Below are 22,636 nucleotides of genomic sequence, written 5' to 3'. Positions count from 1 at the left end.
AACTCCATACACGAAAATAAACTCAAAATGGATTAGAGACCTAATGTAAGACCAGACACTATAAAACTCTTAGAGGAAAACATAGGAAGAACACTCCTTGACATAAATCACAGCAAAATCTTTTTTGATCCACCTCCTAGAGTAATGGAAATAAAAACAAAGCTAAACAGATGGGACCTAATGAAACTTAAGTTTTTGCAAAGCAAAGGAAACTACAAACAAGACGAAAAGACAACTCTCAGAATGGGAGAAAATATTTGCAAATGAATCAACGGACAAAGGATTAATCTCCAAAATACATATACAGCTCATGCAGCTCAATATTAAAAAAACAACCCAATCCCAAAATGGGCAGAAGACCTAAATAGACATTTCTCCAAAGAAGAGATACAGATGGCCAAGAAGCACATGAAAAGCTGCTCAACATCACTAATTATTAGAGAAATGAAAATGAAAACTACAAATGAGGTATCACCTCACACCAGTCAGAATGGACATCATCAAAAAATGTAGAAATAATAAATGCTGGAGAGGGTGTGGAGAAAAGGGAACCCTCTTGCACTGTTGGTGGGAATGTAAATTGATGCAGCCGCTATGGAGAACAGTATGGAGGTTCCTTAAAAAACTAAAAATAGAACTACCATATGACCCAGCAGTCCCACTACTGGGCATATATACCCAGAGAAAATCATAATTCAAAGACACATCCACCTCAATGTTCACTGCAGCACTATTTACAATAGCCAGGTCATGGAAGCAACCTAAATGCCCGTTGACAGACAAATGGATAAAGAAGATGTGGCACATATATACAATGGAATATTACTCAGCCATAAAACGGAATGAAATTGGGTCAGTTTGTAGAGATGTGGATAGATCTAGAGACTGTCATACAGAGTGAAGTAAGTCAGAAAGAGAAAAACAAATATCTTATATTAACGCATATATGTGGAATCTAGAAAAATGGTACAGATGAACCGGTTTGCAGGGCAGAAATAAGAGACACAGATGTAGAGAACAAACGTATGGACCCAAGGGGGGAAAGCAGTGTGTGTGTGGGGGGTGCGTGGAGGGTTGTAGGATGAATTGGGAGATTGGGATTGACATGTATACACTGATGTGTATAAAATGGATAACTAATAAGAACCTGCTGTATCAAAAAATACATAAAATTAAAAAAAAATTAAAAAACCCCAGCATGGTATTTGCACAAAAACAGACATATGGATCAATGGAACAGAACAGAGAGCCCAGAAATAAACACACACACCTATGGTCAATTAATCTTAGACAAAGGAGGCAAGAATATACAATGGTGAAAAGACAGTCCCTTCAGCAAGTGGTGCTGGGAAAGCTGGAGAGCCACACGTAAATCAATGAAGTTAGAACACTCCCTCACACTATACACAAAAAATAAACTCAAAATGGCTTAAAGACTTAAACATAAGACAGGACACCATAAAACTCCTAGAAGAGAACATAGGCAAAACGTTCTCTGATGTAAACTGTAGCAATGTTTTCTTAGGTCAGTCTCCCAAAGCAAAAGAAATAAAAGCAAAAATACACAAATGGGACCTAATCAAACTTAAAAGCTTTTGCACAGCAAAGGAAACCATAAACGAAACAAAAAGACAACCTATGGAATGGGAGAAGATATTCGCAAACATTGTGACTGACAAGGGCTTAATTTCCAAAATATACAAAACAGCTTATCCAACTCAATAACGAAAAAAACAACTCAGTCAAAAAAATGGGCAGAAGACCTAAACAGCCATTTTTCCAAAGACATATAGATGGCCAACAGGTACATGAAAAGATGCTCAATATTGCTAATTATTAGAGAAATGCAAATCAAAACTACAATGAGGTACCACCTCACACTGGTCAAAATGACCATCACCAAAAAGTCTGCAAATAATAAATGCTGGAGAGGGTGTGGAGAAAAGGGAACCCTCCTACACTGTTGGTGGGGATGTAAATTGGTGCGGCCACTGTGGAGAACAGTATGGAGGCTCCTTAAAAAACTAAAAATAGAGCTACCATACGACCCAGCAATCCCAGTCCTGGGCATATATCCGGAAAAAACTCTAATTCAAAAGGATACATGCACCCCAGTGTTCATAGCAGCACCTAATCACAATAGCCAAGACATGGAAGCAACCTAAATGTCTATCAATAGATGAATGGATATGGTATATATACATATATATATATATATAATGCAATACTACTCAACCATAAAAAGAATGAAATAATGCCATTTGCAGCAACATGCAGCAACAGATTATCATATTAAGTGAAGTCAGTCAGACAAAGACAAATATCATATGATATCACTTATATGTGGAGTCTAAAAAAGTGATACAGGGGCTTCCCTGCTGGCACAGTGGTTAAGAACCTGCCTGCCAATGCAGGGGACACGGGTTCGAGCCCTGGTCCGGGAAGATCCCACATGCCACGGAGCAACTAAGCCCGTGCGCCACAACTACTGAGCCTGCGGGCCACAACTACTGAGCCCAAGTGCCACAACTATTGAAGCCTGCGTGCCTGGAGCCTGTGCTCCGAAACAAAGAGAAGCCACTGCAATGAGAAGCCCGCGCACTGCAACAAAGAGTAGCCCGTGTGCCACAATCAGAGCAAAGCCTGCGCGCAGCAACGAAGACCCAATGCAGCCAAAATAATTTTAAAAATAAAAAAATTAAAAAAAGATACGAATGCACTTATTTACAAAACAGAAACAGACTCACACAGAAAACAAACATGTTTACCAAAGGTGAAAGGCAGCGGAGGGAGGCATACATTAGGAGTTCGGGATCAGCAGCTACACACTGCTGCGTATAAAAGAGGTAACAACAAGGTCCTACTGTACAGCACGTGGAACTATATTCATTATCTTGTAATAACCTATAACGGACAAGAACACGAAAAAGAACGTGCACATATAACTGAATCACTCTGCTGTACACTTCAAAGTAACACAACATTGTAAATCAACTATAATTTAGCCAATAAAATTCTTGTTCTCAGAGGCCTCCAGGTGGGGGGGGGGCAGAGAAAGAGGGGGCAGGTGCAGAGTGTGTCCAGGAGAGCGAAGGAGGGAGGGCTGAAGGAGGCACAGCGGGCACGGAGCCGGGAGCTGTGATGGTTATAAGCTGCTGGAGCCTAGGAGCGCCTCCGGAGTAGCAGCCAGGCAGATGGACTTGGGAGCCCCGACGCCTAAGCTGTCCCCACGTCCCTGACCCCAGGATGGCCCTCTGGGCCTGGCTGCCTCCCTCACCTGTGCATGTGTCCATCAGGGTAGCCTTCTCTGTGGCGTTCTGTGGACCCAGGCTGGGGCTCTGCTTGCTGCTTCCTGCAGAAACACCAGCAGTGGGATACCTGCCTGGGAGAAAGAGAAAGAAAGGGGAGAAAATGACAGGGAGAGTGGGGGTGAGGTCAGAGTACCTTCAGAGAAGGGAGGGTCAGAGCCTGCCCAGAGGGCCCTGAAGGAGCCACCTCACTATAAATCAAGGCCTGAATAAGCAGACGTCCCAGAAACTAGTGCTCCACGGGACACACTCTGGGAACTGTCTAGGCCATGCTGGCTCCCCCACCCCTGCCCACCAGCAGATTAGGAGCAGAGACAGACGTGGCAGCACCTGTTACCTGCCCGCTGTGGTCTCAACTCCACCAGGAACCAACCAGCACCTTTAGTCAGTCCTCGGATGTCTGGAAAATTTTCTATGTATTTATATTTTTTCTTGATAATGACAAAAGATCTGAATATAAATGTATGAAACCAAAAAAGTAACGATCTGAATGGCGCAATTTTGGATTGAGGAATGCTTTTGCTAAGCTTGCCACCAAAGGTAAAGTGTGACAGATTTAACTACACAAGGATGTTTACTGTCAAAAAGAAAAAGAAAAAAAAAACGGGAGGGATATTTGCAACACAAAGATTCATATCCTCAATATCTAAAAACCCACTATATATACATGAAAAAGCACGAAAAACTAGTAAAAGTTATGAACAGGTAACGAGCAGAAGAAAATAAACAAGTAGCTGGGACCTCCCTGGTGGTCCAGTGGTTAAGAAACCGCCTTCCAGTGCAGGGGACACGGGTTCCATCCCTGATCGGGGAACTAAGATCCCACATGCCACGGAGCAGCTAAGCCCGAGCGCCACAACTACGAAGCCATGCACTCTGGAGCCCGTGAGCCCGCAACTAGAAAAGCCCAGGTGCCACAACGAGGAGCCCGCGTGCCTCAGCGGAAGTTCTCCCAAGCCACAACTGAGACCCAACGCAGCCTAAAATAAGTAAAATATTTTTAAAAAGAGTAAGGCTTAAATACAGTGGCACCTTATGAGCATATAGACAATTAGGGGAAACAGGCACCTTCATACACCAATGGAAGAAGAAAAAGTGCACTGGACGGCGGGTAATTCGATGATTTACAAAGGCCTTAAAATCATACTGTGATTTCACTTCAGGGAACTGTCTGAGGCTGTCCCGGGGCCTTCACACTGGTCGTCACAATGGGTGGGGCAGGCTGTCCCCGGGACCGTCACACGCCGGGAGTAGGGCCGCCCCCCGCTCCCGCTCTCCTCCCGGATGTGAGCCCTTTCGCAGGGAGAGCCCAGGACAGACAAGGGCCCCGTGCCCCGTAGGGACGGCCCGTTCTCGCGCCCATATTTTTGTTTCCCTGGCGGGCGCGGCCCACCATCCACCACCCCCTGCCCAGGCCGCAGTCCACCACCACTTACCCAGAGCCCCCGCCGCCCGCCGGAAGCGCCGCCCACCGGAAGCGCCACCTCCCTCTCCCGGGCGGCTCGGGCACTTCCGGTGACGTTCTAGGGCGCCGGAGGACCTGCACTCAGCTGCCCTGGAGGCCGCGGGGGGGGGGTGCGTGGGCCTGCCTTCGCGAGTTATGCGCGGATTCCCTAGCTTCGCGTGCAAGACCCTCGGTTGCTGTCCGGCCACCTTCACACCGACCTCTCCCGCCCCTGCAGGGCTTCACTCCCCTCACCTCTGGGACGCCTCCCGGGCCCCCGCCCCGGGCCGTGTGGCCTCCACCAGGTCCAGGCCTGAGGTCCGGGGAGTAAGCCGGGTTAGGTGAACTTGCTGACTGCGGAATGAGCGAATGCACGGACGGATGAAGTCACTGCTCGTGGAGAAAGGGGGGAGCACCCCGGGGGAAGAAGCAGGCAGAACCGCAGGGACCGCTTCCCCCTGGAGAAGATCCGCCGAGGGGAGGGCGCCCCGAGCCTGCCGGGCCTGGGCGCCAGAGCCTCACAGCGGCTGGTCCTCCGCAGGTGGATCCCCCTCCTAGGCCAGGGGCAGCGCAGCAATCCCCTGCCTTGCGCGCGTCGGGCCGCCGTGCCACATTCTCCGGGTTTCCCTCACCGCTGGTTTTCAGTGACCACACACTTAAGGGCTTGCAGCCTCATGCGTTTATGATCTCACGGCTTCCTTGTGTTACACGAGTCTGGGCACGGCCTGGCCGGTCCTGGGCTGGGGTCTCTCCTAGGCTGCAGGCAAGGTGTTGGCCACGACTGGGGTCTCCCCTGGGGTCTCACGTGGCTGTGGGCAGGATTCAGTTCCCGAGGGGGGGGAGTTCTTTGGGCTCCACACATGACGTGGGGCTGCAGGCTTCCCAAAGGAATGGCGGCCTTGGGGTCCTCTGCAGAGTGGGTGCTCTTGTGTTTAATCCTGGCTGAGAAACCTTCACAGCGTCTGCCTTAGACACGTGTTGTGGGGCTTAGGCGACGAACGTCCTGTCCCGAGCCCATCACTGACTTGTCTCTCCGTGCTCTGGGCACTTTCCTGTAGATGACTCCTGTGGTCTCTCCTCAGCCACCTCATTCTAACCTGCTTCCAGAAACCCCACAGCCCAGAGAGCCCTTGGAATGACCCCCTGCTCCCTGACAACGTCCCTCCGCAAGATCCTCCTACGGAAGTCTGCTGCTCTGGCACCCACCCCGGGTCCTTGGCCCAGACAGAAACATGGGTGGAGGCTGGCACCCTCGCAGCTGGGCTGGCCCAGTGCCCGGATGGCAGCGGCCCTTTTACCTCCATCAGCTTCACCCACCTGTCCAGTGTCACCTCTGCCTCCGGCTCCCCCAAGCTGTGACACCTGTCACTGCTCCCTGAACACGCCAGGCTCGTTCCCGCCTCCCCCTGAGCTTTGCCCATTCCCTTCCCTTTCCGCATCACTGGATACAGGTCGCGCCTCTCCGGCTGGAATCCTGCAACCACGTGTCCTCTGGGCGTCACGTGGAGGAACACGGCGTCCACGGGCTCTTCACTGGCTAGTGACCATTTTGATCACACGGTCAGTGTCCTCTGGTTTTTTGACCGTGTGGGCACCGTTTTCCCCTTGCAACTAATAAACCATCTCGGGAGCAAAGAAAGGCTGAGGAACTGCCCCCCGCTCTAGATTCCTCAGGAGACACAGTGACCACAGGCAGCCTAGGACCCCAGAATGGATGCTGGGTCGGAGGGAAAATGCCACAAGCACAAAGAGAAGGCTTGCTTTGTTGAGCTCTGTGTCAACGTCCAATTACCTGGATTTGGTACCTGCACTGTGGCTTTGTAAAAGAATATCATTGAATATAGAAAACACACACTAAAAGGTTATGGAGCCAAGAGACATAATGGATACGATCCATTCTAAAAAGATTCGGGGAAGAAACAATTTGTATAGATATAAAAAAAAAATTAAAAGGTACATTTCTGCCACGTGGTGTGAACTAGTGTGATTTCTTTCTACTTTTCCCCACTTCCCAAATTTTCTATGATATATTCTGTTTATATAATAGGGAAAATGGGCTTTGTCAAAAGTTTTATCAGAAAGTGAAATCTTGACAAACAGCAGTCCTTGATGATCTTGTAGAACGTGGAGAAAGCCTGTTTTGTTTTTAAGCCCCAAAGCAGATCACAAATTGCATACCGAGCTTGTTTTCCGATGGTGCGGATGAGGCCGACAACCGCCCCCCCGGACGCAGGTGGCCAATGGTTCTCTTCTCCAGATGTTCCCACGTGTCCCAGTTTCCTATCACACACGTGTCGCTTCTGCAACCAGGTGCCCGGAGGGAGCTTTCTTGTTCAGAGGCTACGACGATGGCTTCCTCATGGGACATGCGCTGGCTTTTCTTCTCCGACAGGTTCAGGGGCGCATCTGGGGCCTGTGGCTCGCTTCTGATCAGGACCCCTTCCCTCTGGGGAGTGCTCATTTCCCTCTCTTCCCTTAGATCAGTCTGGAACCCCCACCACCTGCTTCTCCAGGAGCTGGGGTGAGAGAGGGCTCTGTACGCTGCAGGCCGGGCTGAGGTGGTGTCAGACCTGGGGAAGGCCGGTCAGCGGCTGGAGCCCGAGGCCACATGGGGCCTGCAGAGATGAGAGGCGTGGAGGGGACAGAGACCTCTCTGACAGGCCATAAAATCCAGATTCCTGGGGCTCCTGAAGCAGCTCCCTAATCCCGCGTGCTGCCCAAGCCAGTGCTGAGGGGTTTCTGTCGCTTGCTTTGTTCATGGGTAGTGGGGCCACTCAGCTTCCAGGCCCAGGCCCTGGGCACCGGAGAGCTGCCCAGTGCCCAGAGGGCCAGACCGGCTTCAGTGGTGCCAGGGCTGGGCCGGCACGAGGTGGGGAGGGCTGACCTCAGGCTGGCCTGAGGCCCCAAGTGCGCACGTGGTCTGTCCTTCCACTAACGGCCGCAGGGAGGCGGTGCGGGTTCCACGCGGTCTACCTGCTTCCAGCCACACTCTCCTTCAACAGCCCCGACTGTGTTCATCGCCTCTTCTGATATTAACCCCCCAGGGAGAGACTGTGTTGCCAGAGGCAGGAGCTGGCACATGGACAAGGCAAGCACCCCATCTCACTCACCCAAGCCCGACCGCGCTGTGCTGAGAGGTGGGCACCGAATCTCCCCGCCGGAAGCCAGAGGTCCCTGTTCACCACTGGCCAGCGGCTCTGCTCTGCCCGTCTTCCTCCATCCAGGGCCAACAAGACAGGCGCCACCGGAATGCTGCTGCTGGTCGCTGCGGGTGCAGGACAGAAAGGTGGACGAGCCCGCTGGGTATCCCCAGTTCCCTTTTACTACCCAGAGCAGCTGGGGCCCACAGTCCTGCCACGATGGAGGGGGAGAGATGAGGGGCCGAGCACAGTGGACAGGCCTTCCAGCGGGCAGCTGGGCGGCAGCAGCAGGGCCAGGAAGGGAGGAACCAGGTTGTCTGGACCCCCACCAACAGCCTAAACAGTTTGCTCTATGGGACCAAAACCAGCTTCAGAACGCAAGAGCTGAAGCTGGAGTAGCCCCGAGCCTTCTCAGTACCAGCAACCTGCAACCCGCAACCTTCCCACCTCTGGACTCGCCGCCATCCCCGGGGCCCCTCTGGAGCCTCTCCCGCAATCCGGCCCAAACGGGGCTCCCCGCACCACTCTCCTGCCAGCCCACCCTGTGTGTTGGGGCTTTTCACTGCAGAGGCATCAGTAAACGCTGAGTACACGCCCACCACGCACTGCATTTATTTGTAACAAACTATAAAAATCATAAAGCACACATAAAAATTAAAAAATGTTAAAAAGATGATATAGGGACTTGCCAGGTAGTCCAGGCGATAAGACTCCACAGTCCCAGTGCAGGGGGCCAGGGTTCGATCTTTGGACAGGGAACTAGATCCAGGATGCCGCAACCAAAGCCTGAAAGCCGCAACTAAAGATCTCCCGTGCAGAAACTAAAAGATCCCCCACGAGGCAACTAAGATCCCGTGTGCTGCAACGGGACTTGTCGCAGCCAAATAAGTTAATAAATAAATAAATATTAAAAAAGAAAAGCATGATCTAAAAACTAGAAATGAGCTTGCTGACGCATCACAAGGGAAAACCTCCAGTATACTGAGGGTTACTCTTAGCAGAAGCAAGACTCCGAAAACGCCAGCCCCTGCTCCTGAACCTTCGCTCCCACAAACCACCAGGCAGTCAAGGGGACTCACCTGGGCGCAGGCATCCGGAGCGCCACTGCGGTCACTTCCCACGAACGTTATCCATATCCAGGCCTGTGCTGTACCCTCTTCTAACAGCCGCATAACCGTAGAAAACACCCACTAACCACAACTAAGCTCGCAAGCCAAAACTCTTGAATGGTCTTCTGCTCCCGCTCTCCCAGGGTCAGGCCCGCCCCTAGCGGCGCCCCGCCCCTAGCGGCGCCCCGCCCCTAGCGGCGCCCCGCCCCTAGCGGCGCCCCGCCCCTAGCGGCGCCCCGCCCCTAGCGGCGCCCCGCCCCTAGCGGCGCCCCGCCCCTAGCGGCGCCCCGCCCCTAGCGGCGCCCCGCCCCTAGCGGCGCCCCGCCCCTAGCGGCGCCCCGCCCCTAGCGGCGCCCCGCCCCTAGCGGCGCCCCGCCCCTAGCGGCGCCCCGCCCCTAGCGGCGCCCCGCCCCTAGCGGCGCCCCGCCCCTAGCGGCGCCCCGCCCCTAGCGGCGCCCCGCCCCTAGCGGCGCCCCGCCCCTAGCGGCGCCCCGCCCCTAGCGGCGCCCCGCCCCTAGCGGCGCCCCGCCCCTAGCGGCGCCCCGCCCCTAGCGGCGCCCCGCCCCTAGCGGCGCCCCGCCCCTAGCGGCGCCCCGCCCCTAGCGGCGCCCCGCCCCTAGCGGCGCCCCGCCCCTAGCGGCGCCCCGCCCCTAGCGGCGCCCCGCCCCTAGCGGCGCCCCGCCCCTAGCGGCGCCCCGCCCCTAGCGGCGCCCCGCCCCTAGCGGCGCCCCGCCCCTAGCGGCGCCCCGCCCCTAGCGGCGCCCCGCCCCTAGCGGCGCCCCGCCCCTAGCGGCGCCCCGCCCCTAGCGGCGCCCCGCCCCTAGCGGCGCCCCGCCCCTAGCGGCGCCCCGCCCCTAGCGGCGCCCCGCCCCTAGCGGCGCCCCGCCCCTAGCGGCGCCCCGCCCCTAGCGGCGCCCCGCCCCTAGCGGCGCCCCGCCCCTAGCGGCGCCCCGCCCCTAGCGGCGCCCCGCCCCTAGCGGCGCCCCGCCCCTAGCGGCGCCCCGCCCCTAGCGGCGCCCCGCCCCTAGCGGCGCCCCGCCCCTAGCGGCGCCCCGCCCCTAGCGGCGCCCCGCCCCTAGCGGCGCCCCGCCCCTAGCGGCGCCCCGCCCCTAGCGGCGCCCCGCCCCTAGCGGCGCCCCGCCCCTAGCGGCGCCCCGCCCCTAGCGGCGCCCCGCCCCTAGCGGCGCCCCGCCCCTAGCGGCGCCCCGCCCCTAGCGGCGCCCCGCCCCTAGCGGCGCCCCGCCCCTAGCGGCGCCCCGCCCCTAGCGGCGCCCCGCCCCTAGCGCTTGCTGCCAAGTGCAGCTTACCCGCGTCTATATCTATGAAACGGACAAGACTGTTTCGGGTCAGGGATAAGTACCTGTAGTACAAGCCCGCAGATATTTCGTTCAGGACCAGGTCGTACATATGTTTTGGGCATAATAATACTATTTAAAAAATAACGCTTAACATGCAAAGACCGTTGGTCACCTGACGGCTGTACACAATCCCGCCCTGGGTGGTCTTCCCCAGCGCCTGTGCCCTCGTCTAGGCCTCCGTCAGGGCTGCCATTAGCGGGACCACGGGGCGCTCAGGCCCTACATTTCCCTGCATGTCTGTCAACAGCAAAGCCGCCAGGTCTCCCAGGAAGAGAAAGGGCATGGCCGCCTTTCCTTGACCTCCTGTCCCGCCTGCGACCGGGACTCTGTTTGTACTTGTTTCACTGGGTGGCCCTGGGGGGGTGAGGGCTGGGGGAGGGGGCGGGCGAGGGAGCGAACGCCAGCGTCTTAACTGGGGTGCAGGGGCCAGCTTAAGCGAGGGTCCGCGTGCTGCTCTCCCCGCGCCCATAGCAGGGCGCGGCAGGCATCCATAGCGTCCACAGCGCCCTCCAGTGGAAGGTCGGCTTGGCGCGGCACAGGCCCTGGTGCCTTCGAGCTGTGCACGAAGGCCTTCCGCAGTGGCCGCACGCGTAGGGCTTCTCGCCGGTGTGGACCCTCTGGTGCTTCACCAAGTCCGACCTGCGGTGGAAAGCCCTCCCGCACTTGCGGCGCTGGGGAGGCTTCTTCCTGCTTGGAAGCTGCCACTGCTCCAGGACGTGGGCCCCTCACGGGGAGTCTTCGGGGCGCACGGCCCGGTGCAGTGCTGGTTGGCCCGCTGGGGCTCCCCACGCCTGCTGGATTCTGAGTGGCTCCTCCAGCTGGGGTCGCAGCTACGCGGGCTCCCTCCTGGGCGGTCTTCCTGGCGGGTCACCAGGCTGGCGGTCATGGGTCCTCTCTTCCTCGGGACTCGCCTGGTGCGTGCAGGCCTTGTGTGGCAGCCCTGCCCGCCCCCGGTGAACCCCGATGGCTTCTGCACGGCCCGGCAGGTCCCTGGCCCTGTGACCTTTGTCCCCGGGACACCCTGCGGTTCTGCCCCGGAATCTGCTCCTCACTCTGAACTCCGTCCTCATGGTCTGAAGCCAGAAAGGGAGGCAGCAAGTGATAGCGGACTCTGAACCAGAGCGCGGAGAGACTTCGGCAAAGGCCGCATCGTCTCATTTAAACCAGCGGGGCGGCAACAAGGAAATTAGGCCCTCGTCTGGGATGGGGTTATGCAGGGATCAAGGTCAGGGAGCGGAAGGGTATTAGGACACAAACTCCCAAAACACTATTAAAGAAAAAGAAATCTGGAAGTACTCCTAACCACTTCCACTTTGGTGCTCTCTGATTCCAAACGATTTTTGCTCAAATAAACTCTTAAAGTTAAGACAAAATTTTAAAAAAAGGAAAGTTAATACCTGTCCTCCTTGAGGACTAGCCTTCCATTTCCCCTGAGATCTGGGGCCTGGCTGAGCCCTGCGGCAAGGCGGCAGGGCTGGGGGGAGGGCACTGAGAACAGCCCGAGGAGGCCGCACACTGAAGGTCACGACCTGTGGCCCAAGGGACAAAGACCGGGGATCGAGAGGGGAGTACCATGTCCCCGGGTCCCCGCCCCCGGAAGAGGAGAGCCTGGCCCGGTCCCCTAGGCAGGCAGAGTGGGGGGGGGGGGTGAGGTCACAGCGGGTGACAGCGCTGCCATTGGTGAGATGAGGATTCGTGCTGATCCGTGGAGAGGTCCTGAGGAAAACACAACCCATCTGTGCAGATGGGGCCGTGCCCAGAGCCAGATGCTCTCCCCAAGGGCACATTGGCCGGGACTTAGCGAGGTCCACCCGGACACTCCAAGATGAGCTTCTCTGAAAGGGAAACCCGGGCTTTCCCGGGATTTTCGAATCTTCCAGCGGACTCCCTAAAATAAGGAGTTGGGAGGAGCATGGTTTGGGGACCTGGCCTGTGGCCGTCCGGGCCCTGGGCCCAGCAGGCCGGGGGCGCCCTCCTTGAGCACGGACGAAGCTCGGGCGCCGGGAGTGGAGGCCGCCGGCCACAGTACCGAGAGCGGCGGGGGGCGCAGCTGGCTGGTCGTGCGGACGGCCGGAGGGAAGGCCTGAGGGAGCCGGGCGCGACGCCGCGTCCCCCGGCGGCCCGGCTGCGGGGCCCAGGGACCAGCACCGCGGGGCCTCTCACCCGCCGCCCCCCGGGCCCGGGCGGGAGCTGGAGCCGGAAGCGCGCGCCGCGCCCACAGGGAGCCCCGCCCCGCGCCGCCGGCACTTCCGGGAGCTCTAGGAAGCTCGGGGGACCCGCCCAGGGGAGCGGCCGGGGGGAGGGCTCCTGGGGAGGAGTCCCGGGGAGAGGCTCGGGGGACCCGGAGAGCCTCGGGGCCGTGGACCTGCGGCCGGAGGCGTGCGCGCGTGCCCGGAGCTGTCCGAGCTGCTGGGCTGCACTGGCGATGGGGGACCCGGCGTGTAGGGCCCGGAAGGCCGTAGGAAGGGCTCTGGGGAGGAACGACGCACGCTGGCTTGGACTGAGGTGAGACCATTACCGTCCGTTGCTAAGGCGAGTCCACAAACCCTGCGACCAGCTGAGGGAACTGAGTGCTTAGAAAAGAAGCGCAGCGGGGAGGAGATGGAGCCTGCCCTGACCAGTACCTTCAGATCCTGAGCGTTCTTCCTACCAGTGAGCGCGGCCAGGCTACGACAGACCCAGAGGGCAGAGCTGTCCGGCAGTTCAGGTTGCCTCTCCAGGTGGTGTCAGAGTGGGGCTTGGACCACTGCCTGTGCAGATGCACCTGCTTTGAGGGACTAGATGAGACCAGAGGTTCCCAAGCCTGGCACACTGTCAGCATCACTGGAGGCGTCAGAACTAAAGCCGGGTTTCCTGGCTCCACCCCAGGCCTATTGAATCTGTCTTCCCTGGTGTGGGGCCTGGGAATCTGTGTTTTTCAGCAAGCTCTGCCTCCAGGAGGAGCCTCTGGTACTCATTCCTCAGGGGTCTGGGTCCGGCATAACCCCTCCTTCAGCTCAGAGACCCCAGTCAGAGACCTCCGAAGAACAGTTTGTCTCACTTTCCCTAGTGGAGTTGGAAAAGTCCTGCCAGATCTGATTTAGCCTGCAGCCTTGGATTTAGAAGATAAAGTCAGGGGATCTGACCATTGATACACTTGGGTGACCCCAGGGACTGTTTAACCATGCAGCAGTGCACAGGCCACCACGGTGCTGTACACCGAGGACAGAGTTGGGTGTGATGTGCTGTGTAGAAAAGCAGCCTCCGAGATGGGGACATGCACAGCCCAGAGCAGGTGCTCAAAAAGGGTTTTACTGAATGAGTGGGCTGGAAATAAATAAGCGTAATAAACTATCATGAGGGAGGATGTATATTTTCCAGGTGGGAAGTGGATGTTAACTTCTGCTTCTGGCCTGTGCTCTGCCGGCTCTTCACGTAATGATCTCACTTAGTGCTCACAGAAAGCTTGTGATGTATTCAATAGAATCACTATCGCCAGTTTACCGATGCAGCTTAGAGAGGATACGGACCTCGCCCAGGTGGCATAGAAGTGAGGGGCAGGGCTGGGCTACAAAGTAGAGTGAATGTCCTTAGAAGCTGGTTGCTGGGAGAGCCGCCTTCCTGCCCACCTGCTCTGGGGCACACGGCACAGAGCAGATGAGTCCACAGACCACGTCTTGGCTTCCACCTCTGGGCCGTCATTAATCTGGGGTGTCTCAAAGTCTGAAACCCTTGGGATACTGAGGTAGCCCAGTATGGGATGTTGCATAGCAACTGAAAAAGACAAGCACGTGGACGATACTGGTATTGAAAACGTGTGCAGAGGACCTTAGGGTTCTGTTTGCCCGTCCCAGCGTCCTGCAGCCAGCCAGGGGTGTGACCTTGAATCCGGTTGGATGACAATCTCTGGGCCCATCTCCCTGATTACAGCCCTTGGCCCAGGGATGGACAGCGAGTGGCGTGAGAGCCCAGCAGGAGGCAGCAGAGCCCTTCCCTGGGATGCTGCCCTTACCCTTCCAGTGGCTAGAATACACGCGAATGGGTCTGGGCTGCTTTGAGCTCTGCTCTGCGTCACGGGGAGAGAGCACATCCGTATCAGGAGGAATGAGGCCAACCCTATGGCATCAAGTACGGTCTTATCCTTGCTCGAGATGGTTAGTTTTATGTGTCAGCTGGACTGGGCCAGAGGGTGTCCAGATATTTGGTCAAACGTTATTTCAGTGAGGTCAACATCTGAGGCAGCAGACTGAGTAAAGCAGGCTGTTCTCCCTAATGTGGGTGGGTCCCAGCCACTCAGCTGAAAGACTGAATAGGACAAAAAGACAACGTGATATGGAACTCCTCCCGTCTGACTGTTGAGCTGGGGCGTCAGTCTCACTCTTCCTTTGGACTTGGACTGAAACACTGGCTTTTCTTGGGTCCTGGGCCTGCCGGCTTTCAGACTGGAACTATGCCATCAGCGCTCCCGGGTCTCCGGAATCCTGACTGCAGGTCTCAGAACTTCTCAGCCTCCATAATCTCGTGAGCCAATTCCTAAGAATACCTGCGTACCTATCTACGTATCTCTCCAATTGAGTCAGTTTCTCTGGAGAGCCCTAACACATCTTTTTTCTTTTCCTAATTAGAAAACAAATTTGGAGACTAATAACTTGTCCAACCTTACACTGAAGTGTAGAGTTGGGCTTTAAGTTTCAAAGTCGATCCTCTTAACCGTCATGCCACACTGCTGATATTCATGTAAAAATAAAACCCCTCGTATCCAACTGAAGTGTCCCCGTCTAGGCCCAGCTTTGTCGTTATTTCCCGACTCACAGGCACACGCAGCCCGCTCCACACTCTGCACAGAGCCCAAGATGGATTGTCAGCTCCTGGACCCTCTTCCCTGTGCGGGGCCCTGGGAGCGCCTCACAGGACCACCCTTCTTTAGGGCTCAGGCTCCTACAGGGCTTTTATTTACTTCTAGGGCCGAAAGCAGATACCGCCCCTACACGAGTGACCACTTCCCGGGCTCTGCAGCGCACAGGGACCGCTTTCCTGGTGCCTCGCTCCTTCTCCCTCAATGTTCTTTCACGCTCGCCGTGGCCCCGGGTGGCTTTCTGCTGAGGCTGCCCGTCAGCAGCGTTCCTGACCTGTCCCTGGTTGTCGACAGCCTGTCCAGGAGCCCCTTTTATGGGTCTCTGCTGTGTGCCTGGTGGCGTGTGCGAAGGATTCTACGGCCGTCCTCCTAATCGCCCTGTGCGGCGCCGACAGACGGCTGTCCCTGTTTCCAGAGGAGGAAGCAGGGTCCGTGAGGGGCCGTAAGTGCCTGGGCTGGCATCAGGGCAGGCAGACCCTAACCCTGGTCTCCCGGCGACCAGTGGGTCACTTCGGGGAAGAGCATGAGGCTGGCTGGAGCCGAGGACGCGGGCCTGGGTGGAAGGGAGAGCAGCCCATGGGGCTGGAGATAACGGGGCCAGCGGGAGGCGAGGGACAGTGGCCGCTGAGCTAGAGACACTCGCAGCCAGGGCTGGATAGAGGCGCCAGAGCGGGCCGGGGCACAGAGCTGGAACTGGAGGATGACGATGGCGGGGGAGGCGGGGCGTGATGCCTGCGCCCGACACAAGGCGGGAGGACAGTGCAGACACTCCGGGATGTACCCACGTCCCAGGAGCGGTCAGGGGTCGAGAACTATAACATCCTGTGCAGCCAGATACTGGTCAACCGGGGCAGCCACAACGGGCGGAGATGCCCTGCGGGGTCCTCGTCTGGGTCCTGCCGGGCCTTCCAGGTTCCCGGGAAGTGCTGAATGGATCAGATGGAACGCTCGAGAGAGAACCGGTCCCGAGCCAGCAAACGCAAGTGCCATTCAGCCCATCTCGGCAGGCCCCACGCGACGAGGACACAGAGCCGTTGCTGGAAGTTGGCCGCCTGGCCCCGAGGAGCTGCAGCTGGGGGCGGTTGATTCCACGCTCCCCTCCTCTGGGCAGCCTTCCTAGCTTGCACGTCTGCTGCTCAGTGGCCTGGGAGCTCCCGCCCTGTCCCTGTCCCACCACTGAGGGTCTGCCGGGCCACCTCCAGGACAGTCTAGGAAAGTGTGGAGGACCGCCGGGCTCTGCTCTGGGGCTGCCCGCTAAGTCCGGTTCTGGTGCAGGTACCCGAGTCCAGCCTCGGTGCTGAGGCTGCAGGATGACCCTTCCGGAGCACAGGCTGAGCCGCCGCTCCCCGGAAAGCCCTGGGGGCTCTGCTCGTCCGCTCCGCGGCCTGGCTGCCCAAGGTGGGAGCTTCACGATACCCAATAGCTGCGTGGTATTAGGGACGGGGGCCTGGGGGGAAGGCGGGTGTCCCTCGTCTTCCAGGGCGTCACAGTGCACCAGCAAAGACGACTCAAGGAGGTGTTCTGACCCTCGTGGGGGAGTCCAAAGCGCTTGATGGCCTCGGGGCCCTGGGAGTGTAGCCTGGAGAGGTGGGGCAGCCCAACCACAGGGCTCTCCATTGGGGTCACTGGGAAAGAGGGTGCAGAGGTGAGGCAGAGTTACACCCTGGAGAGGGGCCGGGCAACTCCTCTGTGTGTGGTGCTGGTGGGGAGTCCCAAAGCTGTCCAGGAGGGAGCAGGCACGCAGAAGGCGTCCCCACCCAGCTGGGCTCTCCCCTTTACCACAGGGGCTGTAGAGCTACAGGGCAGTCAGGGCAGATCTGAAGCCGGCTACAGCCAATGCCCAGCTGCAGCTGCCCAGACCTGTCAAGCGGGGAACCCCCTGGGGCCCCGGCTTCCTGGGGCTGGAGGCAGCTGTGAAAGCTGGGCAGGGCCACCTTCCACCGAAGCCCGCCGGCCTCAGGCAGCCACCAGTAGGTGCAGAGGCAGGGTGAGAAGGCAAACAGCAGATCCGAGGGCTTGCGGCAGAGAGAATGTGCTACACGCATTCTCCCAGATGCACGAGGGAACGAAACCACCACAGACTACAGCCCAGGGTGAGAGCGGGCAGCCCGGGCCCACCGTCTCTGCCAGTCCCCCCACCCCACCCCAATCTGGAAACCACCCGTCCTGGGGTGCCTGACCTCGCCCTGGCTATGGCTCTGAGAAGTCACGACGCCTGCAGGCCTCGGTCGCTAGGGCACGCGGTGGGCTCTGCCTTCGGTCCCTCACTCCTCTGCCGAGAGGAGCCCTCAGGCATGGGGGCAGCCACGTGGCCTTCCTCCCGCGTCCATCAAGCACACAGCCTTTATTCGGGACACGCACGAGATGCCGGGCGCGCCAACCAGGAGGCGCGAAGGCCGGAGCCGTCCGCGGGAACTCGCCTCGACCTCCGGCCGCTGACGCGCCCCCGGCGCCCGCTACTCCCGGTAGTGCACCCTCTGGTGCTGGATGAGCTGCGAGCTCTGGCCGAAGGCTTTGCCGCAGGCGCCGCAGGCGAAGGGCTTCTCGCCCGTGTGGGTCCGCAGGTGCCGGAAGAAGTGCGAGCGGCCGCGGAAGGCCTTGCCGCAGTCGGGGCACTCGTAGGGCTTCTCGCCCGTGTGGATGCGCTGGTGCTCGATGAGCACCGAGCTCCAGATGAAGGCCTTGCCGCACTGGCTGCAGGCGTACGGCTTCTCGCCCGTGTGCAGCCGCTGGTGCCGCACCAGGTTGGAGCTCTGGCTGAAGGCCTGGCCGCACTCGCCGCACTCGTACGGCTTCTCGCCGTTGTGGATGCGCAGGTGCTGCGTGAAGTGCGAGCTGTGGCTGAAGGCGCGGCCGCACTGGCCGCACTCGTAGGGCTTCTCGCCCGTGTGGATGCGGTGGTGCTGGATGAAGCCCGACCAGCCGCGGAAGCGCTTGCCGCACTCGTGGCAGGCGTAGGGCTTCTCGCCCGTGTGGATGCGCTGGTGCTTCAGCAGCAGCGAATTGTACTGGAAGCTCTTGCCGCAGGCCTCACACCTGTGCGGCTTCCCGCCCCGCGGGCCACCCTGCCGGGCCCCGACGCCCGAGCCCCGGCCGAGGCTGCCCGCCAGCTCGGCGGCGCGCCCCGGGCCGCCCTCTGTCCCTGAGGCTCCCTGCAGCCCGAGCGGCCCACGCCAGGTGCCTCTCTTCTGGGGGCGGGGCCCGGCCCCTGGCGGCTGGCCCGCCGGCCGCTCCGGGCTGCACTCCTGCTCAAAGCTGTCCGCACACGTGGGTCTACGGGGAAGGCTCCTCAGAAGGGTCCTGAGCATCCCCGGGTCCTGGTCCGCCTCGTCTTCAGGACTGTGCGGCTGGGGAGACGACGGGGCCTGCTCGCGCTCCAACTCGGGATCTGAAATGAGAAACGGGAGAGGCGGAGCGCACTCAGCCGCCCACCAGGCTGTCCCTCCGCGGGGACCCCCGTCCCATTCCAGATGACAGGACCAGGGTGAGAACACACAGGGTGCGTGTGCATGTGGAGCGGGGAGACCTGACAGGAGATTCAGACTCAGAGCCAAGCAGAAAAGCCCCTGATCCTGAGGACGCTGCCCACACGGCCCCAGAGCTGCTCCACGGCCCCCCAGAGGACACCCCAAGGGCTTCTCTAGGGGAGAGAGGCGGGGGGTGGGGTGGGGAGGGAGAGAAACGAGGAGCTGAGGGCCTGGATGAGCGAAGCCCCAGGGGAAGGGGGTGGGGACCAGAGCTCGATATAAGGGACAAGTGGAGGCCGAGGGCAGTACACAGGGGGGCCAGGACGACTCGCCGATTGCTGGCCCGCGGTGCCAAGTCAGACACTCTAGCCGGACAGGCAGGTGGATATGGGGGTCTGCGCTGCTCTCACAGCCCATAAAGTGTCAGCAACAAGACCAGGACTGAACGGGGGGAGGGGCTGCGGGGGACAGAGGTGAGCGCTGAGCCAGGGACAAGTGGAGCCCCGGGGCCTGGCAGCGGTGGTGGGCGCTACACAGAGCCTGGCGTGCAGCCACAGGTAAACGCGCTCTGGGCGGGGCCCTGCAGCAGGCTCCGCTCGCTCACCTGGCCAGCAGGTGTCTCTGTCAGTCGGGACCTCCTCCACGACCCGGAGATCCTCCTCCTGTGGTGGCTGGGAGAGCACCTCAGGGCTGCAGCCGGGGAAGCCTGGGGGTCACAGGGGGGCTGGGGCTCATCTCCCCCTCCTCTAGAATGGGTTGTACCCCCCAACACACCTCCTTGCCTTCTGGGGGCTCGCTGAGTGGGATATCTACCTGGGCCCTCGTCCTGGCTGTCAAGAGCTTATTTGCGTCCTCGACTGTGAGGGGAGTGAGGCCGGGCCTCCTGTGGGACGCGGGGCACGGAAGGGACCCCGGAGCCCCTGACGGCCGAGTATGAGCAGGTCCAGGGGCCACACACCGCAGGGCTTGGACACCCTCCCCGACCAGCTGTGGGCTATTCCACACCTGGACACCCCCAGATCCTGCCGGGGGGCAGAGCAAGGCTGGTGGCTCCATCGCTGCAGGCCCCTGGGGGTCCCCACCCAAACCAGCTTGCCCAGAACTCTGGAGACCATTTTCCTGGCGTGGGATCAAAGGCTCAGACAGGGAGATAAGGTGACTGGCTGGCTCCTCTCACACAGGCCTAGCCATCGAGGCTGCTTTTTTTGCACCCCTCATTCCCTAAAGAAACACACTCCAAGGGACTGTCCTCTAGGGAGCCACTGCTCACACAGCTCGACCCCTAGCCTCAAGCACTGCTGCCCGAGTCCTGACCCGAGCACCAGGGTGCAGGAGCCCCAGTGCCCAGTGAGCTGCCTGCCCGCAGTGACGGTGCAGGGAGGCAAGTACCATGTTGATGGCCGTGGAGGTGAAGCTGGGCCTCGTGGTGGTGGTAGGCTCCAGGTGTCTTCGGTGACTCGAAAGTGACAGTGGACAGGACATGAGGGGGCTCCTGACCGTCCCCCAGGGCCGCCATCTTCCCCCAAGGCCTGCTGGAGGAGTGCACACCTGGGAGCCGGGGAAATGAAAACCACAGCGAGATGAGGGGGTCAGGGGGATGTGCGGGGTGGGGCGATCAGCCACAGGTGAGCTGGAGGCTTCTCCCCGGGTGAGGGACTAAACGCCAAGAGGTAACCTGTGGGGCCCACAGTACGAGGCCACCGGGGCCCCTGGTGTGTCAGTTCCACCATGTGCACAGCACCAGCGCACCCACACGAACTGAACCCAAGCTCTCCTCCCAGCAATGCCTGCAATGTCCTCCCAACCCAAGGCCTTGCCCACGGAGAGAAGCAAGCTGGTTCTCCCAGAAAAACCTCCCCCATCACAGCTGGGGGCCGCTGGCCCTGGGGAGAGCGAAAAACTGAACCTTGCCTGCCGGAGCACGAACGTCCTAGGTTAAATCTTAACGAGACGTTTCCAGAGAGGAAAAGCCCGTCAGAGGCTGCAGGCTGGGACCCCTCCCATCCCAGACCCGCCCAGGGTCCTTCGAGCCTCCTCTGCTGTCAAAGATACTTCTCTTTAGTCTGGTTTGCGGGAACAGCTTGGTCTAAAATGAGTTTTCTTTCACACTTCCATGAAGTAGGAGGCCTTATCTGGGAGTGAAAAGGGGCAGGGGAAGGACGAAGGGTAATGTACATCCAATAACGGTGCAGACAGTACCTGCTTCAAGGAAGCAGGGAGGCAGACGCCACGGGGCTCCTCACCAGTGGGGGCCTCCTGGGTCAGCCCCCAATGATGGGAAGTATCACCCGCAGCCAGGTAATTGGACACACGGTGGGGTTGCAGTCCTGACATCTGGGTATGTCACATCTTAAATATCTGGGAAAGGGCACGGTCACCCCTAGCTGGGCTGTCTGAGGGGAGGTGGCGGTCACAAAGGGACGCCAGTGCAAATGTCCACGCTGCTGCAACAGGCTGAAGGCGGAGGGGTCACAAACGGCACCGGCCCAGGAGCAAACCCTCCTCCGCACCCCCCCCCCCCCCAGCTTGGAGCCTGTGCGCCGCCGGAAGGAGCCCGAACTCGGGGCGCTTGGCAGCGGAGAGCAGGGTGTCCCTGCTGAGGCCGGCCACGGACCTCGGGCCAGGGGCAGCGCTGAGCCTCTTTTCCATCTGCCGAGTGGGCATCACCACAGCTCCCGTCCCTGGGGTTCCGGGCGCGTGTGGAGGCGCCCCGCAAACGGACACCGCGATGGTCAGGGGCCAGTGTGCCCCCTGCGTCCCGCCATCCGCGCCCCCCACGCCCGGCCGAGGCCAAGGTCGCGGCGGCTGCGGGGACAACGCGCGAGCGCGGGCTGGGCCGGGGGTCCCCCGCAGCCGCCACCACCGCCGCCCGGCGCCCACTCACCTTCCGAACGGGAGGTGGCCGCCCGCCCGTCCGTCCGCCGGCGGCCGGAAGTGCTCCCGCGCCCCTCCCACCCGGCCGCGCGCACTTCCGGGACGCTCTAGGTCCCCGGAGGACCGGTGCCTTGGTGACCTCGGGGGCTGTTGGGGAGCCGCCTCGGGGGCGGCGGGCGTGGTCCATCTCCAAGCGGGGCCGCCCCACGGGGGTCCGACCCCGTGTCTGCGGCCTTAGACCACGGCAGCCGCGCCGAGAGCCTGGGGCCGGGAAAGTCCCTTCGCGTGTGCCGCGGTCCCGCGTGCGCCCTCTGAGCCCAGAGACCGGAGCCCGTCGAGGCCGGCCGCCCCTGGTTCGTCTGCGGAGCTCGCTGTCTCCGGTCCACACGCTTCCAGGGCAGCACGCGTCTGGCACGCATCCGTCCTTGCGGAGCGAGGCTTGGATCTCACACATATTCTTTTAGCCCCTGGAATTCTCCCTTCCGCAATGTGAAAACTTCCACCCAAATCATCCTTGGAGGGATCTTTCTTTCCCCAGGATGGACGGCCATCATTTGCTGGGGAACTTGCTGAAGACATTCTTCCTCCCTTTTCTGGGGTGTCTCGAATACCCCCTAAACTGCCCTTTCATTAAGGTGTGTTCCCAAACTCTAGGGCCTGAGGAGCGTGTTGCAGATTTTCCCAAAAGCTTTTCGTGGAATTCTTCCTGAAAACAGCTGGAGGAGGATTCCATGAACCTATCCACCAGGGATGGACGTCCAGCAGGGTTGCTTGCCCATGGCTACCCCTGAGCCTGGGCAGGTAGAGGACAGGAAGACAGCAAGGGCGGAGCCACAGCCCCAGGCCTGAGGATCTCATCAGGGAGGAAGAGACATCTGGTCCCAGGGCCGATGCCAAGGCAGCAGAAAAACTGGATGATCAGGGACGTGTGAAGGACCAAGTGTGTGGGGAGGGGCCGTGCTTGGTGGGTGGTGAGACCAAGGTGAGAACTGGAAAAGAGGCTGAAGCACACCTGGAGCTGGAGAAAAGGTGCCTAGACCTGGAGCAGCTGATTCCCACCAAAGACCAGAGGTGGAGATAGCGGAGCCCACCTGCTCAACCT

General features: G+C 59.5%; 2 protein-coding genes across 2 annotated transcripts in view; one reads left to right on the top strand and one right to left on the bottom strand.

Moving 5' to 3' along the window:
* GLI4 (GLI family zinc finger 4) overlaps nt 1–22,636 on the bottom strand; it is a 40,209-nt gene that overhangs the window by 3,603 nt on the left and 13,970 nt on the right. The window contains exons 5-7 of the mRNA XM_067017324.1: nt 20,050–20,208; nt 19,265–19,350; nt 17,668–18,581 (exon numbers count right to left, since the gene is read on the bottom strand). Coding sequence (XP_066873425.1) covers nt 17,668–18,581; nt 19,265–19,350; nt 20,050–20,208 — 1,159 coding nt within the window. The remainder of the gene's footprint in view (nt 1–17,667; nt 18,582–19,264; nt 19,351–20,049; nt 20,209–22,636) is intronic.
* JRK (Jrk helix-turn-helix protein) overlaps nt 7,484–22,636 on the top strand; it is a 222,333-nt gene continuing 207,180 nt past the window's right edge. The window contains exon 1 of the mRNA XM_067017819.1: nt 7,484–7,493. The gene's annotated coding sequence lies outside the window, so the exon portion shown is untranslated. The remainder of the gene's footprint in view (nt 7,494–22,636) is intronic.

The sequence above is a fragment of the Kogia breviceps genome, chromosome 17 (assembly GCF_026419965.1).
Source record: "Kogia breviceps isolate mKogBre1 chromosome 17, mKogBre1 haplotype 1, whole genome shotgun sequence".
Lineage (NCBI taxonomy): Eukaryota > Metazoa > Chordata > Mammalia > Artiodactyla > Physeteridae > Kogia > Kogia breviceps.
Note: the sequence above shows the minus strand (reverse complement) of the source record. Positions and strands in the feature narration are given on the sequence as shown.